Source organism: Limulus polyphemus, unplaced genomic scaffold (genome assembly GCF_000517525.1).
Source record: "Limulus polyphemus unplaced genomic scaffold, Limulus_polyphemus-2.1.2 Scaffold2327, whole genome shotgun sequence".
NCBI classification, from domain to species: domain Eukaryota; kingdom Metazoa; phylum Arthropoda; class Merostomata; order Xiphosura; family Limulidae; genus Limulus; species Limulus polyphemus.
In genome coordinates this window covers 142,370-160,370 of record NW_013667937.1, presented here as the reverse complement: position 1 = coordinate 160,370, position 18,001 = coordinate 142,370, and the positions used below count along the sequence as shown (strand labels likewise).

Here is an 18,001-nt window from a genome sequence, read left to right as displayed (position 1 = left end):
GTAGGCATGGTTCACTCACTGTGGGGCCCTACTGCCCAACCCTACACATGTAGGCATGGTTCACTCACTGTGGGGCCCTACTGCCCAACCCTACACATGTAGGCATGGTTCACTCACTGTGGGGCCCTACTGCCCAACCTACACATGTAGTCATGGTTCGGATAACAATTATAAAATGTTATTCAGTAAATACAAGACTGTCAAATGAAAAACTGTTGTTTATCCAACCGAAAATCTTCCTTTTCCTAAACAGACTTAGTTTCCTGTAAGTATGCGACTTAGTTTCCTGTAAGTATGGTGACTTAGTTTCCTGTAAGTATGTGACTTAGTTTCCTGTAAGTATGTGACTTAGTTTCCTGTAAGTATGTGACTTAGTTTTCTGTAAGTATATGATGAGAGAACATTTATCATAAAAATTAATGTAAAGATTTAGAGACATTTCAGATTTATCCATATACATCCCTACTTACTAAGAGATTGATGACCATGAAGATTGTCCCATGTATGTGGTAGTTCCAACAGCCTAAGCAGCATGGACTCATCATACTCCGTAACAGAATAAGTTCTATCTTTAGTTTCTGCTACAGGGGGCAGCATCCGAGCCAAATCACAGGCATGTGAACTGGGCAGATTAAGGCTTTGTATTCTCCAGCTGTGACACTGCTGTCTTGTAAGACTGGATCCACTGTCTGCTGTCACATTGTGCTCAACATCATATTCTCCTGACCTAATTTATACAATGAAATCTTGAATTGTCTGACATTTGAAGCCTAACACATGTAAGAATATGTTAATAACTCTGTAATTTGTTTACACATACATACATATATACACACACACACACACACAGACACACACGTGTGTGTGTGTTAAATAATTCCTTACAATATCAAGTCTGTGAATGATCTGTAACAAAGAATGGAGGCTTTCCAAAGCCCCAAAATATATTATTTGTTCCATATATTTGATTAGGGTTTAAGTGAAGGAGAAAATGAAGATGCAGAACTTCCTACTCTGAATGGATGTGTGGATACTACTTTAGATGATAATAGCAATGATGAAAATGATGTAGATGAAGAAACAATGTAAGCAAGTGATTGTGTCAGTGTAATTATCAAGTATTTTTTTACACAGATCATTCACAGACTTGATATTGTAAGGAATTATTTAACCAGTCTCTTCACCATTTTAGTGTGGGATTCTAGCACATGTGAGTGAAGGTAAAGTATCGTATCAGAAGTTAAAATTTTCCAACACTGAAAATGTATTTCTGACAGCTACCTATGTTCATGCTTCCCACCCCTCATTCCCACTTCCAGTGCATCATTTCTTGCCTAATCTCAAATTGCACAATCAGTATAGAGGGAGTCAGCTGTGCTAGGAAGGTGTATCGCACTCCTATTGGTGGAGGGTTGTCGCATGCTCATTTGCATGCTACAATAAAGCAATACCATGTGTAAACATGCAAGTTTAGGTGGTGAGCGAAAATTGTGCATATAGGGGGCAGCACAAAATCAAAGAAAGCTCGTATGTGAGAGGAAGTAAGTATCTGTCAGTAATACATTTTCAGTGTTGGAAAATGTTAGCATTTTATACCTTACGATGACGTGAACTGGACCATTACTGACAAATGTGATTAAGTCTTATCTTTTAGATATAAAAATAATTCATAATCAAAATCGGGAAAATTTTATTTCCTCTAATTTTTCATTAAAAAAAATAAAACTGGTGATTACTGCTATTTGTTGTGGAGTTCGTTACATATTGTGTGATTCTGATAGGTGACATGCAGTTCTAAATTATCTGATTTTCAGTTTATAAATAATTATTTCGGTTTGACCATAAATATTTTGTTGGTAAGGAGGAACGTGATATTTTCACAGTACTGATATTTTCACAGTACTTCTACAGTGTACCATCTTGGTTGTGGGCAGCCTCATTATTAAATTGAGAATTCCTTGGAACCAGTCACAGTTGGTATTGAGAGTAAAACATTCTGTAGGCATGTTAGCATAGCCCAGCTTTAGTTTGAATCAAGTTGTACTATATAATACATGTCTCAAAGATCAAAATTGGCTGATTATGCATTCTGAAAATCATTGATATAGGCTAAGCTATTTTCTTTATAGAGCTAGTAGTTAAAACTCAATCAAACTTATTTAACTTGGATTTAAAAAAGAATAATCGTAATTTTGGTGTATTAATCAAGAGCAAACCACTGTCGAAATGACCGAATCACCTATTTTCAGCCAAAAATAACTAGCATACACAAGTTGCATCATTAGTAGTCATTCAACAAATGTCTCCCTGACAGCTCAATGGTAAAAATGAAGCCTTATCACACTAAGAATTTGGTTTTTGATATCCATGGTGAGCACAGCACAGATAACCAGTTTCTGGTTATGAACAAACAATTCTTCAAACATCTTTCAAGTTTTTATGTGATCTTTCAGATCAAAATTTTGAAAGAATTTTGTTTGTATTAACAATGTTTTAGACTCCATGTCCTTACCCTTCTTCTCTTTCAACTTATTATCTCTTGTTCATTGTACCATCTTTCACTTAAGTCCTCTTTCTTCCTTTTTATCTGTGGTCATTGGAGACCTGACATGTATGCCATTGATGTTTCTTTTATTTTTTTTCCCATCATTCTTATATTCTTTATCGTGCTTGTGATTTTCTCCCTAAAACACTTGTGGCTCATGAAGGGAAAGGTGTATTCACTCCTACTTCCATTCCTTTCATTTCTCAATTTTTTTCTCATTCTTATCTGGATAATTTTCTTTGTCCCATCCATACAGTTCATTTTTATGGTTTATTATTTAGTATATTTCATGGTTTATGCTTCTGTCTGTTTATTCTTTAGAATTCCTCATCTCCCCAAGATATTCCTCCCATTACCTTCACAGGATGGTTATAGCAGCTCATCCATCTTGCCTATGCTTCATTGGATGTAGATTCATGTTGATTCTTTCAGGTCTCCTCTCCCCAAATCTTACACCTTATTCTCTTTCTCTCTCTGGCTGATCACTTCTGTCATTCATTAGAGGAGATCATGTGGACTGTCTCTCATACTTTCATCACACATTATCTTCATCATCTGGCCCTCTTCTTAAATCTACACCATTCAAGTCTCCTACACTTACTCATGAGGTTTCCTTGCAGTATGTTATTTATTAAACATGACCTGATTCAGACTGTACCTACTTATGGACTATCATGAGTAAAGCAGTGTTGGAATAGCTGTTCTAGTTGAATAAACCTGGACTAGCCTGCTTTTAAAAATAGGGTTTCCTGTTTACCTATTGCACAGTTATAAGGTGTTGTGTTCCTCCAGGCTCCCAAAGTGCTTTTACCCCCTTCTTCTGGTAGAGTACAGGAGTCTTTGCCCACTCACCAGTTCCTAGCTGCCAAGATGGTAGATCACGGAGGCTTTTTCCACTAAGTAGAAAGTAGAGCAGTGGTGATCTGTTGGTGTAGATGGTATGAGCTCTTCTCCCACCAGAGAACAGATGAACAATTCCAGAAACTGCTAGTTTTGGATCTACCAAATACAGTTCACCCCTATGGTTGGCTTTCCTACATCTTACCACTGTCTGGATGTTGGTTCCCGGGTGATCTAGTGTTAGATCGGTTCTGGACCAGCCAACATAAGTCCTCACTCAAGTGGTTGGTTGGGACCCTCCTCTTACTTCAGCCTGGAAGAAAAATTACTTCTGCTGCCTGGTTTTGTCCTAGAGTTGACCCACCTTGTTTGCTTTCCTCCTTCATACCTTTGCCTAGATGTTGGGTTCCCAGGTGGCCTGATGTTGGATGTGTTCAAGGTTTGCATACATGAGCACTACTTAGGATGGCAGCAAGGAAGTTCCTTTTCTCTTTTGCTTCCTGGTATGGAGGTGAAGATGGTTGGGATACTCCTCCTATCATGGAACAGATAAAAAATACCTGATGCTTCCTGGTTTTAAACTGGAGTTGACTCTCCACATATGGTCTAATGTACCACAGCATGTACATTTTCCATACTGTGTTTCCGAACATGCTTCTTTTTCTCTCGAATTGGTGACGCACATCTATGCGTGAAGAGTACATCTTGGGACAGAAGGGGTGTGGACTCTCAGGTGTGCCCCTATACTTTCATGGTATAGGGTGTCACACTTCATGGGTTCTCTTCGGATGCTTTCCAAAGGGGGCTTATCTAGGTAACTTTCACAAAACTACATTTAGGTCCCAATCAGGAAGGACTGCAGGACAAAGGTGCAAAAATAACAAAAGAGCATAGAAATAACAGGAGAGGAGAAGACATAATGATAATGGGAAAATTCAAAAGTATTAGGTAAAGCTGTACTGTAGTCAGCAATGGTTGAAAGCAATAAGCCTTGACCAAACACCAATGTAAAAATATCGAAAGATGGGGGATAGAAAGACACGATAGGGAGAAAGTACAATGCAGATATCAACTACAGAATGTATGCCATTTTTGTATTTATACAAAGAGAGAGGAAGAACGAGAAAGAAGGAAGATTACATGTGAAGAGAGTCTGAAACGTCTCGCAAGGGACCAGACAAAACCCACTGCTGGATGGGAGAGAGAGAGAAGCAAGTCTGAAGGAGTAGGGAGAGTAACAGAGGTAGGAGAAGGTTTAATAGAGAAGACCATGGCTGAGCTGGTCAGTACAGAGCTAGCAGAAGAACTCAAGAATGAGGGAAGCACACGAGGGAGAAGACAAATAGAAGAGTACACAGAGAAAAAAGTTTGGACCAGTCATGACTCAATGCATCTATAGTTAGAAATGAGGGATAGGAACCTGGAACCAGAAAAGGGGAAGTTTGGTGTTGAGACAAGTGTAAAAAGCATACAGAAGAGGAGTGTTCAAACAAGAGCCACTGGAACACAAGAGGTTCAAGGACCACTCCATAGGTAGTATTTTGTTGGGACTCAAAATACAATCTGCGACAAGATTCAGGGTACCTGAAATATGACAAACTATTAGACCTATAGGTAAAGAATAGGCCCAGAAAACGATGTCAAGAGTGTGGAAACAGAAAGAGTGAGATCAGGTGTTCTACTGGTGATTGATATAGGAGACAACAGCACAGTTGGCTGTATGGATGATCACAAGACTTCCACAAACCATTACAAGGAAATGGTGCAAAGCTCAACATATTACCAAAAGTTCTAACAGAGTGTTATGAAGGGATGATTCATTGTGAGACCACCAACACAAAGTCACGTGAGAGTTAAGACATTCCCCCCATCCCATCAAGGAGGCATCTAGAAACATATGGAGATCCATGTGCGAGCAACAAAGTGGTACACCCTCTATGTTATTGGGTGTATCAAGTCATCACGTGAAGTCTGAGTAAGGAAAATGGTGGAGGACAAAGGATCCCAAGAAAGGAACCAGTGATTGTGTAAAGTCCATTGTAGCCATCACAAATGAGCATGACCCAAGGGGATAAGGGGTTCCATGGAAGCCATAGTCCCCAAAAGAGAGAGAACCTCCTGCACCCTGAGAGAAGGAGAGGATCGACATGGAAAACTAATTGCTCTATGCCTTTCAAAAGAAAAACAGAAGGCTGGGCCCTGTGGAGATGCAAACTGAAAAACACTTGAATGAGAAACTAAATAGGTGTGAGATGAGACTTCCATTTGACCAACTGACCCAAATTTGCTTCCTCTCAAAGGAGAAGAAGATGGCTGTAGGAGGCTTTATGGGATGAAGTCAAATGAGAAAATAAACATCCAAAAAAGTCCAAAGTCCAAGACCTGGAGTAAAAGACCACCATAGGGTGAGAAAAGTCCCCATGGTAAATTGAGGGAGGTCATGAAACTGACTAAGATATAAGAAATGACTAAGACCAGATTCGTATCTATGGATCCTTGGGGAATCATGAAAAGATGGGAATAAAATCCTAGAAAAGGATGAGAAACCCATCCAATAGTCTTTAGCCATTAGGTACAACACTACCATGGATGCTGGCAAAAAACAAGATCCCATGGAGGAGGGAAAGTAACAGGAACAAGGAAAAATGGAGGAGGAGAGGATAAAAATGAAGGGTAACGCTCTCCGACAGAACACTCAGTACTCAATAGTCAGCTACAATTGGAGGGCAAAGGTCTGTAAATCAAAGAAAACAGGCTCTACCTACCCTGAGCCAATTGAATAATCACTGCCTAGCGTGACAGCACTGAAGTCTACAAGCAGTGGGAAGACTGATGGGAATAGAGGAATGGGAAGTGGTGACAGGGAGCAAGAGGACATGATACAGAGAGTGCAAAATCAAGAAGTGATGATTGAACAATCAGTATAGAGGGAGTCAGCTGCACTAGGAGGGTGTGTTGCACTCCTTTTTGTGGTGGGTTGTTGCATGCTAGAACAGCATAGTCCTTTAATGACTTGAAATTCCAATATGATACCTTATCACTTCTCACATATAAGCTTTCCACAATTTTGTGCTGCCTTATATATGTGCAATTTTTCATTCATCACTAGCTTTGAGGCTCCCACTTAAACTTGTGTGTTTTCATGTGGTATTACTGTGCTGTAGCATGCAAATGCGAAATGTTACAGGGAACAAACTATTACCATTACAGAACTTTTACAGAAAGGAATTTACATACAGGAATTAAAATCTGATTATTGCTTTTTCATATCAGTATGATTTCTAAAATTAGTCCTGTTCATAGATGATATGTACACTGCTTCTAGTCCTACTTTTATGAGATAAACGTGCAAGTCTGGATTTATCATCCAAGCTTTAAGCTTAATCTTTGAAGGCACTGACAAATGATTGCTAATTCTTATTTTTTTCACATTAGCAAATTCGGGAATGCTACCAGCAACAATAATATTTATCCATGTAAAATTGAATGTAACTTCGTCATAATGTTAACAAGTACACACATATCCTATTTAGATATATAAATCTTCTTGTCATGTTTTCTATTCAAATACCAACACTAAGTTTAATTGTGATTAAGTTTATATTTTAATTGTCTCATAAAAATTAAAAGATGCTCAAAGTGGATGGAATTTGGTTATCTATTCTAGAAAACTTGGATTGACGAAGTCTACGGTATCCCATTTCTCACATCCACCCCATATTAAAAAAAAGTATTTTAATATTAAATGTTTAGGTTGGAATGCTGAAAGCTAGTGAATAATTAGAAGTCAATAGGCCTAACATTTGTGTTAATCTTGGACAAATTAGTAGGAAGGTGGGGAAAAACATTGCAGTTTGAGATTTCTATTTTATTATCACACCCAATGAGCAACCACTTAGTTACAGTATTTCTCACCATGCTGCTAGCCAATGAAGAAGCCATATGGTGTAAGTCTAGCTGGTTGGCCCACAAGCTATTTCTCTTGGCAACCAATCAAACAAATTGAAGTGGCAGTCCTGTTATCCCCATTTCCCGATATTTAGTCTGGGTATGCAATGCAACACAAATGAGACTGCAGTACCATAACGACATCAGCAAGCAAAACAATATTTCTAATCACAATTATAGTGACCTTTATGTACTTGGAATCTTCCAATATAAATGACTGAAATGCATATATCATGGGTGTATTTATACACAAGAGTAAGAAATTTTGAATCTTCCATCTGAATTACGTACTAATAACTTTCTTCTAGGACTTTCTATGATTTATTGGCAAAATTCTAACACTATTCAGCAATTTGACCATCTGTTAACTTGAATCTAGCCCTGTCATCATATTAAAGTACTGAAATGTAATGTTCATTGAAAGTACATGTTGACCCCAGAAGGTGGCACTGTTTTTAGCCTGATGGTAAATATCATTATTTTATACAAACAAAGAAAAAGTGTATAAAACTTAATTATAAGTTACACATATTTCACAAGAGATTGTACCTCACTATCATCAGAACTTGTGGAATCAAAATTGTATGAAGCTACAGAGGAATCCACAAGATCCTTGAAGGATGGACTGGCTACTCTCTCTGGTACACAAGGTCTAGCATCATCAGGACAATCAGTATTCTGTTGTTGAGAAGTGATTTGTTCGCTAAAGCATGATATCTGTTGTTTTTCTGGAGCTTGTGGGCTAGATTGCTCACTTAATCCTAAAAATACAAACTAAGCATTTAATCTTTAAAACCAGATTTTCTAAAAGTAAAGGATAAACATCAAATATTCAAATAAAGCTTATCAGACAAGATCTTCAGATAGGACAAGATAGAGTAACATTTAAAATGATCACTGCTCTGATCCAGGATGATCCTGAGACCAGTCGCCAGCTCAAAATCTCACATCTAGTGTGTTAATTCTCTAATATATAATCAAGAAGCATTGTCAGACTATTCCAATGATGGTAACAATAAAGCTAAAAATAACAAACATATCTTTCTAAAAGTATGTTTCAGTAGCAATTAAACTATTCTACTGCTTTCAGTTGTGAAAATTATCTGAGCCTACGATGTATAACTAAAACATCTTTCTAATGTTCTACAAGTATGTCCCAGTAGCAACAGTTAGATCATCATACTGCTTTCAGTTGTGAAAATTATCTGAGCCTATGATGTATAACTAAGACATCTTTCTAATGTTCTACAAGTATGTCCCAGTAGCAACAGTTAGATCATCATAACCCATTTTCCATGAAGTGCTCAAAACTAATCACAGCACTTTAATATTCTTAATGTTACTGCTTTTTCCCTCTAAAATATGTATTTTTCAATCATGATGAATTACCAGTTTTTATGGCCATGAAGAAAACATTTTTACAGGACAAGCATTTTAGAGATATCTTAAGATGCTTCAGATTTATTATTATTATTTTTTTTATAAAGTAGGTTAGTTACTATTTATTTTAAACAAGAAGGTGATATAATCATTTAACCTTTTCTCTGCTGTTTCAATGTTCCAGTTACTGTTTTTTTCCCACTAGATTTTCCTCCTAGAGATAGTTTTGCAGCTCTGTCATTGGGTGTGTATTTGCCACTTCCAATAGAAGCTCTTGTGCCTGGAGAGAGAGATAACTCGCTTCCTGCCACAGAATAATTAGGGGTTAGTGTAAATGCCACTGAAGAAACCAGGCTTGATGCTGATGAGTAAATACAAGGACTGTTAAGAACATTAGAAATTAACGATGAAGTACACGGCCTGGGCTGATCAGGTACTGGCTGAGATGTGCCTGAAATATATAAAGCTTCTTAAAATCTTCTTACTAGTGTCTATCTTATACAAAAAAAACCAGTCAAAACAAGATAAATAATTGTATAATCTTAAAACTTTCTAGAACTTTAAGGTACAAAAATACCAATTGTATTCAATGATTTCTTAATTTTATTTTTGCATAACTTAAACAACAAATTCTATTAATATCAGTTTCAGTACTTTCACACTTGTATAAAAAAAATAAAAATAAAATTAACATTTTTATTAAAACTAAAAATTAGTCAAAAATATACAGACATTTGCACATTAGGAACCTACCATTTGTCGTTGCATTCACTTCTTTTCCTACAGCTGATTGGTTTCGGGATAATTCTATAGCAAGTCTCTGAAATAGTTTAACTCATGATAATGGTTCTGTTTGAACAACCATTTTTATAAAACACTATCAGAGAACACAGCACAAATAAATAACAATTCAGTGGTGGCTACATATATATATCTACAACTAAATATACAAATACATGGACACTTACATGGATTCAATACATTTTTAACTGAGTGTATTACACTAACAAATGACTTATTTTTCAAGTATTTGTAAGCACCGACATATTCATCTATTTATGGTTAGTTTCTTTGGTAATAATAATTATAATTTTTATGATAGTTATGAACGTTTTAAACTAACTCTAATACTATGGAAGATTTATATTTAAATTATATTAAGACTCGCAGCCACGAAAAAGTAGGGTATTTTACTAAAAATTTGGTCGAAAAATAATTATGACACATATAATAAAAAAGTGCAATAGTAATTATTAGTAAACAGTTTAGCTGATTTCAACACAACTTTCAGATTTTCAATCGGATACCAGGAAGCATGGAAACAGTAGTAACTGGCAGAGTATGTGATCAACACAAAATACGAAAAAAAGAACATGCTTTATTTGCCATGTTTGTCGTCTTTGTGATCCGTTACCCTCATGCACTGCACCTACGATACATATTAACTACAATATAAAGCATACAAGTAGTCAGTTGTCAAATCAAAAATAATAAAAAAGGCACGGCCATATCAGGGCTGAGTTATTTGCAGCACAGAGTCTTAATATTACAGATTATAATGTTCACAACAATATTAATTTTTTTTTATTTTAACACTAATAAACATTTCTCTTTAGTAAGTTACATTAATGTTCTTAGTTGTAACATGTACAACAATATTTGAATATTTTCTAAATTGTGAAAATTTCTCTTTTCCTTTAATTGAAAGCTTTTGGCCAACTTTCCAGAGATTTCACTAATCAACAATATACTAAGTAATGCAGATTCATTACTTGCGAAACACTTTAAAAACAGATGTCTAAACAATAATCAGAACACCCATCTTTAAAAAAAGTGTTCCACAGAGATATGAATTTGTATTATTCAATACACTGTTACCCGATGAAAACTTTGGTAAGAGGGCCAAAAGCTTTTAGTTATAGGAAAAAAATTTTATACAGAAAACAGTGTGTGAATGTTTTTTTTTTATTAATGTACCTACATTAGGAGTTTTAAAAAATAGGACTTCTCTGAAGTAAGTTACATTGATATTACTGGTTATAATGTTTACAACAATACTGAATATTTTAATTTTTATGTATTTGAAAATTGTTTTGCATTGTTGGCTAAGAATATAAACTTGGAACTAAAATAAGTCTCCTAAACTGGCTGAGCCTTGTGAGATATTAGGGTTAAGGCCAGAATACATTTAACAATGAGGTTACCAACTGACGATTCAATCCACTTTAATCATTATACATTTAATTTTCTTGTGAATCAATTAATGATAGTAAATAGTTGTACTTAATTAGATTAATTATATACAAGGCTGGTTTCATTAATGTAAAATCACTTTGTTTAGATCTAGTTAGCTTATATTTTATCATTAAAGCAAGTATGTATTTCTCACAGACTATTAAGTGATGTTAATGTTTTCCAGATATGAAGTTTTACTTTAGATTTGTGGTTAACTGGTTACATTGAATGTTTATGTAACTTCGTTAAATTTATTAATGTTCGTCCGTTTGTAAGGTTACCTGTGCATTGATGAGCATCTACAATCAGTGTTGTGTAACAGAATTCTTTCACAATAACTGAATTCATTTAAAACACTTTAAAATTTAGTGATGAACATACGTCATGAATATGCTGAAATAATTTTAATCAAAATGTTTTTTGTGAGGAAATAAACATTTCAGATTTGTCATTTGGTTACTGTAACAAGTGACTTTCTTAAGGATATTAAAGACACTTAAAGCACAGTATAAAGAAATATTTATACTTTGCTCAATGGAAAATTATCGTTTAATTGTATAGCTATTATTAATAAAGTTCTAATGTAGACAAGTATTTATTACTTTCTTATAAAGTACATTAATTGTATATTAACACTGTTTCACATAAGGATTATGTAATATAAGACGGACAAAAATTGAATTTTATAATTAACTGTATCTTTAATATACACTTAACAATATCTTCATATTTGAACATTTTGACAAGAGATTTGTTGCCTCGTAGTACCATTATTGTTCACTTGTGCTAACAAGTATGTCATTTTTCACACTTTGATAGTATTTCTTTAAGCATCGACATCTAACTATGACCTCATGGACTCCTCAAGGATTATCACAGAAAAATGACTGTTTTTTCCACTTAAGTTTTCTTGTATAAAATAACAAGTTCTTAATTTTTTTTACATTTTGGTACTCTTTATTAAAAAACATATATCACTAAGTAAAAGATATAAATAAAAACAAGAAATGTATCAATTCATGTTACTTTTAGCCTTACTTGGACTCAAGAACATAGCATGCTTTACTAAGACTAACATTATGTTGGTTATTCAAATAATAACTGGTATAGCTTTCAAGTATGCTATTTAAAACACAAACAATAATTCAAGCAGTAGAACAATGTTTCAGAACTACTATCATTTATCAAGCTTAATATCTTAACTTACAAACAGGTTAAAAAACTTCATTACTTAACAAAGCACCAACTTCAGTCTACACTCAATAACATCTCTTTAGGAAATGGCACCAACGTTATAATCACATAGTTCACAATATGTATCATAGAGAAGTAAGTGGGAGTAAATGAGTAATTTGAAATGAGTAATTTGAGAGGGATGGATGTAACAAATTATTGATATATTGGAAACTAAAGGTTGAAAATTCATATTGTAACTTCTTGCCTGTCAATATCTATAGTTGGTATTTTAAATTGGTGGACATTCTGAAATCAGTCTAAGGGAAAAAATAAAATATAAAAAGGAGAATTCAGAGCAGAGAGGCACCACGTGACTCAAAGAAGTGGGGATTTAGAATTTATTTATACATTTCCTTTTCAATTAATAAACTAAACTTCTTTCAAAATTTGGATTAATTGGTGAATAAAGTTGTTTAAATTTTGAATGTAGCTCTGCAAAATGTCATAACATTTGCATTGAACAAATTTCATCACAATTTTAAAATCCAGTTATAGGCACTTCAAACATCAAATACTACTTAGTCATTTGTGATACATCAAGTCTACTAAAAAACTAATTTCAAAAATTGAAATTTATACAAGTATTACATTTCAAATGAAAAATCAAATCTTTGGAGCAAACCATAAATACAGACTAAGATCTTACTTAACTACTTAGTTCTACAAAACACATTAGTTAACTATGTTAATTTATTATCTTTATAAACTGTACATTTATTAAGAAAAGAAACTAAAAATACAAATATAATATTGGAAATTAATTAATGCAGTAACTCACTTCTTTCAGGTCATTAATCTGGGTTGCAAAGTGAGTCTGTGTAGCTTGTAGCTGGTTGATAAACCACTGTTGGTCTCTACACTTCTGATAAAATGTTGGTGGTCGAACTCGAAATCTTAGAACCAAAGAATCTGTCTGTGTGTTTAAATAACCTTCAGTGGCCAAGAGGTCTAGTCGAAAGAACCGGTTATAACCCCAGCATTCTCCAACTTCAAAATCAGAAGCAAATTCTCGAACAATGTTTTTGGTTGCATCTCGAGAAGCTAGATGAATCATCTCCACTCGGTATTCATACCTATTAAAGTAGTCTCAGTAAAACACTATAATAACAAATTATGACTAATAACTGTATTCAATGTCTAATGAGTAACACAGATACTGATAAACATCTCTACTACCTTCCTGACATTGGCCTTACATTAAACCAGATTTTGGTAGTTTGAAATATGCTAAAAAAAAAGTTATTAAGAAATTACATATATATGTCAGAATGCTAGTGCATTAGAAAGGTATGTTAAATTTATAATAAGAAATAGACCAACTTGTTAAATAATACTATCTCACAATGGCTGGTATTCTAAAGTATTAAGTCCTTATGTCAAAAGTGGATGATCTCAATAACCCTGAATAACCACTTAAGTCTTTATGTCAGAAGTGGTATCACTATGTCCATATGTCAGAAGTGGATGATCTCAATAACCCTGAATAACCACTTAAGTCTTTATGTCAGAAGTGGTATCACTATGTCCATATGTCAGAAGTGGATGATCACACTAACACTGAACAATTACTTTATTAATTAAGTCCTTATGTCAGAAGTGGATGATCACACTAACCCTGAACAACTACTTTATTAATTAAGTCCTTATGTCAGAAGTGGATGATCACACTAACCTGAACCAACTACTTTATTTCATTATGTCAGAAAGATTATTCTATCTACTTTCTGGGTTATACAATAGTTCTACTGAAGTTTTCTTACTTTGATGTTTCAGGAAGTCCAGCTGACAATTCCAAAAACACTGACAAGTAATGTCCCCGTACTACTCCATTACCATCCTGAAAATAAAATGGTATATTTCACAAAGATGTTCCCAACTGAATGTGTTAAAAACTAATAGGTTTTACTAGACAAGAAAATTTTGATTCTAAGACATATCTTCAAAGGAAATATCAGAGTGAAAAAATATAGTTACATAAATTGATATAATAACATAAAACTAAACTTAATATTATAATGTCAACTCGTATTATAAGATTAGTACGTGAACCTTATTATAAGAAATTAAATATTAAGTTTAATAATCAAATAAACTGTTTAAAATTGTTAAAATTCCTTATACTAAGAACAATATTCTTAATTTCTTACTAATAATGAGACCCATGTAACTGAACCAGATTTGCTTGATAGTATTTACACAAAATAAAAGGAAAGTTCTGAACAACTTACAGGGTAAACTTTTAATCTCCAGGTTAAGCCACAAATGTTCAATGCTGGGCTATACACAGGGTCTGCCCTCTGCTGAAGAATGCTAAAATTGTGCATCACAAAGGTGTTGCTTTCATAGCAAGGAACTATTTCACTATGATAGAAGAAAGAGACAATTAGAAAAATCTTCCTAATTAGTCTTTTTTTTTCATCACATTCCTAAAGTTTGAATTTGCATAAATCAACAAAATTGTAGCAATATATTTGAGTTTTACAAAACCAAATATTTGAATTAACAAGACAAGTATTTCAAATTTTCATATATAATTTTTTTTAATCTAATATCATTATATATAAAAAGAAAAAACTTGAGAACCATTTCAAAATTTCATAGTCTACATCATAAAATAGTTATAATTTTCCTACACTGAAAATGTATTTCCGATAGGTACTTACCCCCCTCTCACAAGATTAGCTATTCTCATTCAGTGCTGCCCTCTATATGTGAACTCTTCTTTACACATGCCACATGCCTTCTGCTTCCCCCTATTGGAATTGCTATATTCCAACATGTCTCTCATGCAAATCAACATGTGTCACCTCCTAACCAATGCAAGCATGATATGCTCACATGACATATGTAACTCCCTCTACCCTCCTCTACTGAACTATCACTTCGAAGTTTGGCAGAAGATGTCAGCACTGGAGAAAAATGGGGAGGAAGGATGGGAAGTGTGAGAAGAGAAGTACCTATTGGAAATACATTTTTCAGTATAGGAAAATTATAATTTCCAATATGGTCATTACCACTTCTCACAGGATTAGCTAGAATCCCACATTGAGAATGAGGAGGAGGGATCGGTGCGAGAGAAAGACAGAAATCCCCAAAAGCATCCAAAGGATATCCCTGAAAATGAGAAATACAGATACAAAAATCAGAAGAGGGGAACTGCACCACTTCTGAGCCAGGTATACCCTTCACCATGTGTAGAATGTGTAAGATATTAGGATGGAAAATGAGAGGAGCACATCCAAGTCCGAGAGAATGTGGTAAAAGTGTTCCTAACCCGAGAAACATATTGTAACTCAATCCCACGAGATAAAAGTGGGTAAACGAGTATGCGCCCAGTGGCTAGGACATGGCAGACCTTACTCGGTAAGTCAATTGCATACAAAATCTCCTTGCAGGGTACTGACATCTGCACGAGGATAGGATGAAGATCATACCACCTTCACCTCAAACCCAAGAACTGGGGATTAAGATCCACAGAGATTCTTGGGTATTACACAAGGATTACCTCTAAGCAATTGATCTGGGAAATTGACATCCAGTATCAAAAGGATGTCTACTGGGTGGAATCAACTCCCCCAACCACAGTACTGGCAGGGACCATCCAATGTCAATAACATCCCTGTAAGAAGAGGGATAGTCAAGAACAGAACTGTAGCAATCCCAAATACTACCGCTGAGACCCACAATACAGATGGAGGAAATTCAGGGAAGAAGATAGACAACCCAAATCTGTGCAGAATTATGGTGATTGGTTCACTCTAATCAAAAACCTCCTCACGGGGTACTGACATCCATGTGAGGGTAGGATGAGGGCTCCCAATCAAAGGGGTGAACTGCATTCTGACATCTCTCTCGGTTGTACTGGTTATTGCAAATAGGAGGATATTACATCATCAATACCTACAGAATACCACTGCCCTACTCTGTAACTGAATGGAAATTGTGTGGAACTCATTCAGCAGGATGCCTCCATGGTCAACCACCCCAGTGGCTTGGAACTGAACAGAGGCAAGATCTCTCATACTCCACTTGAAGAAAGAGAGTGACAATGGAATGGAAAGTATGGAGGAATGTCATCACTAGAGACAGTGCAATGGGTGACCACTAAACCTTATTTTGAAAAGCAGGTCATACCAAGTTATTCACTCTGAGCATGGCAGGGATGGGCAGCAATCCCTTTCTGCTTTATCCATGCATCCATGGGTGGTACAGTCTGGGACAATCATGTTCACGAAGTAAAATATTGAAAGGTTATTCACTGTCAAGAGATCTTGTGGATCATCCCATCTCCACGGCGAGCGTGTGAAGCCACGGAAGTTAAAGCATGAGTCAACATGGCTGTACAGTGCAAGTTTAGAGTTAAAGAATACCTGGTCAGGCAACCCTTGCCACTGAGCAGAATCCATGTGATAAAAAGTGGATAAAGGCCTCTGAAAGAAAGTATGAAGAAACAGTTTTTTGTTAGAATTGCACCAAAGACTTAAAAGCAGCCACAGGTGGTAATGGAATCCCAATGAAGAGGAAACATCGATATGATGGAGATAGTGGGGGATGAAAGTACTGGGAGTGGTCCACATGATAAATTGCAGAATCTCCTCCATTGGACGATGAAACGAGAAGCAAGGGAAAAAGTGAGGTGTTGGATCTGATGTGAGGACACTTAGAACAAAGTCCAAGAGGAAGAAGGTAGGGAAAATTAAGCCAATCAACCAAAAAGAGCAGACCCAATTGGTAAGGGCAGAAGTGAAAGATCACAAGGGGGGGGGAGGATTGCCAGGGGATAAAGAGTCAGGAACATGTATCATGGAAGGTAGCAGTACAAAGAGACCTGACCAGATACAGAAGCCTATCCGGATCCGGTCGAGAGTAAAGATGGGAAATGGAGAAAATGAGGAACCACCCTCCAAACTGCCAAGGTGTTCGGGAAAAAGGAATGATCTGGATAAAGTAGAAGATAGGTAGGGTAATAAAGAGTATATGAAATGTCAATAGCAAACAAATCCAACCTCCAACATCCATAGGCTAAGAAAAGAAAGAAATATGAAACATGGAACATGAGGAAAGTGGTTCAAACTGAGGTAAAGTAATGGAATATAGGATCACATTAAAACTTTCAGCATGAGCTCGGTCTCTGGGACCAACATCGTAGCCATTTTGTGCTTGTTATAGTTTTTATAATATAAAGTTTAAATTAGTAATTGAATGTTAACAAAATTTGGCAGATTATCAGTAAACCATTACAATGCTTTCATATGCAAAATATCAATTTTTTTTATTAAGTCTGATGGTTTTTAAAGAAATGTTTTTCTCATGTGTTTTTTTTCTTTTTTGCATGTTGCCTATCTATCATGCACAGTAATATTCATTTTAAAATTAAAAATACTTTTATGCATCAGAAAATTTTGAAATTTCACAGGCGAAATCTTTGTAATGTCCAGATAGTTATCAAATGTTAATAAAAAAACTTTATATTTTATTTTCAGTAATTAATCTCTGTATGGGTTCGGTAGATTTGACCGATCTTGCAATCACAATAAAAATTAAATAAATAAATATAAGTTATGCCTCTTTCATTCTGGAATGAACACAAATTTTAACACCAAAACAAAAATGTTTAAAATAAATAGCTTAAATCTCATAACATTATACATTTATATATATATTTATTATTTTTATTATATTGATGTGACTGACTAACATTACAGAAGTTAAAGTGATACGGCTCACGTGCACTCATGTTACCGTATCAAATAACATAAAACTGACCTTTGGTCTGAACAAAGTAACTTGTCTTGGCTTTGTTTTGGTAGACTATTA

The 18,001-nt window shown here is 35.1% G+C and overlaps 2 protein-coding genes across 2 annotated transcripts in view; both read right to left on the bottom strand.

The window, feature by feature from the left end:
- LOC111087573 overlaps positions 1 to 728 on the bottom strand; it is a 6,928-nt gene extending 6,200 nt beyond the window's left edge. Inside the window, exon 1 of the mRNA XM_022394663.1 lies at positions 471 to 728. Coding sequence (XP_022250371.1) covers positions 471 to 597 — 127 coding nt within the window. The 5' untranslated portion in view covers positions 598 to 728. The remainder of the gene's footprint in view (positions 1 to 470) is intronic.
- Positions 729 to 7,855: 7,127 nt separating this feature from the next.
- LOC106466623 (E3 ubiquitin-protein ligase TRIM37-like) overlaps positions 7,856 to 18,001 on the bottom strand; it is a 42,874-nt gene continuing 32,728 nt past the window's right edge. Inside the window, exons 9-14 of the mRNA XM_022394662.1 lie at positions 14,413 to 14,545; positions 13,945 to 14,021; positions 12,963 to 13,257; positions 9,467 to 9,533; positions 8,871 to 9,164; positions 7,856 to 8,094 (exon numbers count right to left, since the gene is read on the bottom strand). Coding sequence (XP_022250370.1) covers positions 7,856 to 8,094; positions 8,871 to 9,164; positions 9,467 to 9,533; positions 12,963 to 13,257; positions 13,945 to 14,021; positions 14,413 to 14,545 — 1,105 coding nt within the window. The remainder of the gene's footprint in view (positions 8,095 to 8,870; positions 9,165 to 9,466; positions 9,534 to 12,962; positions 13,258 to 13,944; positions 14,022 to 14,412; positions 14,546 to 18,001) is intronic.